Below are 1,827 nucleotides of genomic sequence, written 5' to 3' on the forward strand. Positions count from 1 at the left end.
GCAGCGGCCACGGCGGCGGCCTTGACGGAGCTGAGCGGGTGGCAGGCCGGGTGCGCGCCGGGCTGCGGCAGCGCGCGCTTGCGGCTGCCTCCATTGAACATGGCCTTGACGTCCTCCCAGGCGAACACCAGCTCGTCCTGGGGGCTCTTGTCGGTGAGCTTGAGGTGGCGGCGCCACGAGTTGAAGTTGGCCGCGTCGGGCTGCGTGTACTTGGCGTCGGGCGTGCGGTGCGAGTGGAAGATGAACTTGTTGGGCGAGAAGTACATGTTGCAGTAGCTGCACTTGATGCACTTGGCGCGTGAGCTGTTGTAGCGCGCGGGGATGAAGCTGCCGCGGCAGCCCCAGGCGCACTCGTGCGAGACGTCGAAGGCGAAGTTGTCGGGCAGCTTCGGGGGCCGGTTCTCGCCCAGGAAGGATTTGCACAGGCGCTCGGCCTCGCGCTTGGTGATCATGCCGCAACGGCGCGACGAGATGGGCATGGCGCCCGCGCGCCGCAGGATCTCCAGCTGCACCGGCGTGCACTGCACACACGTGATGCCCAGCGCCACGCGCCGGTTGTGGATCTCGTTGTAGCTGAAGTTCTTGAGGAGCGTGTTGGAGATCTGCGCCAGGCACAGGCGCTCCTGCCCGTCGATCACCAGCGACACGATGGGGATGCCGTACAGGATCACCTGGCCCACTTGGTTGGGCTTGAGGTTGGCGTGGCCCGGCCGCGGCTGGGTCAGTGCGTCGGGCTGGAAGGCGCTGGATGGCGACGCCAGCAGGATGTCGTTGGGCCCCTGCAGCGGGCTGGAAGCCATCTCCCCCGCCGCCCAGTCCCGGGGCAAGCCCTCCGGGTCAGCCTTGGAATCTGGAAGGGAGAGGAGAAAGGGTTCACTTTTCGGGAATACAGGAGAAGGGATGGGGTGGGGAGGGGGTCGCTGGCTGAGCAATTAAAATAACTTCCTTGTTTTGGTTAAGACATTACTGTTGCTGCCCGGGGACCAAATTCCTGATCCAAGTAACACTCCCCCCCCCTTCAAAATCACCTTTTAGAAATGCTTTGAAGCAGAGATTTGGAGCTACTTTTTAACGTTTTCAGCAGGAATGAGTAATGTTAAAAAGGCATCAGTTCCTAAAGCACTCAAGTCCTTTCCCTGATTTATAGAAACTTTTCGAATAAAACGGCACCACCACTGGAAATAAGTTAACAGTTGTAACCAGCAGAGATCGTAAAAGTTATGGGAAATTGGGGCCCTGCCATAGGTGCTCAAATTTAGTGGGATTCTGTTCCTGTTTTCTTGAAAATAGATTGATTTTGGTTAATAAAGTAAACCCAACCCTTTTAAAAATGACTTTTCGTGGTACCTGCGGTTTCCCCGAGGGAAACTCACTACTGGACGTTCACTGCAGCTCAGAAAAGCAAAAGATACAGGCCCAGCTTCATTCTCCTGGCTACTGGATCGTTTGATACTGTAGATAGAATTTTTCTTTCTTTTTTTTAAATTGGAAACTGTGCAGTACCCTATACAAAATTGCACAGAAACAGGGCATTCCACGTTCACTCTCCCCAAAACCCACATGCTGAGCGGAAATAGTTCTGGCCTAAGTAAGATGGCTTAAGAGTGCTGGTGACCCATAGATATCTGAGAAGTGATTTTCAGTCATTTCCGTCGTGAGGAGCAAATAAGCGTGCGCAAGTGAATGAACTGAGCTCAGGAACAGTACTTCCTAGAGCTCTTTATGAGAGGACATTAAGAAGAATATGTTGTAATGGGACCCCCCTTCTGTGACACTGAACATTTTGCGGTTCCTCCTCCTCTGATTTAAGTCGATGTTTCTGGCTTT

General features: G+C 54.5%; 1 protein-coding gene across 1 annotated transcript in view; it reads right to left on the reverse strand.

Moving 5' to 3' along the window:
- SKOR2 (SKI family transcriptional corepressor 2) overlaps positions 1-800 on the reverse strand; it is a 54,626-nt gene extending 53,826 nt beyond the window's left edge. Inside the window, exon 1 of the mRNA XM_006891751.1 lies at positions 3-800. Coding sequence (XP_006891813.1) covers positions 3-800 — 798 coding nt within the window. The remainder of the gene's footprint in view (positions 1-2) is intronic.
- Between the last annotated feature and the right edge of the window lie 1,027 nt (positions 801-1,827).

This window comes from Elephantulus edwardii, unplaced genomic scaffold (assembly GCF_000299155.1).
Source record: "Elephantulus edwardii isolate Elephantulus edwardi_28Jun2011 unplaced genomic scaffold, EleEdw1.0 scaffold00103, whole genome shotgun sequence".
Lineage (NCBI taxonomy): Eukaryota > Metazoa > Chordata > Mammalia > Macroscelidea > Macroscelididae > Elephantulus > Elephantulus edwardii.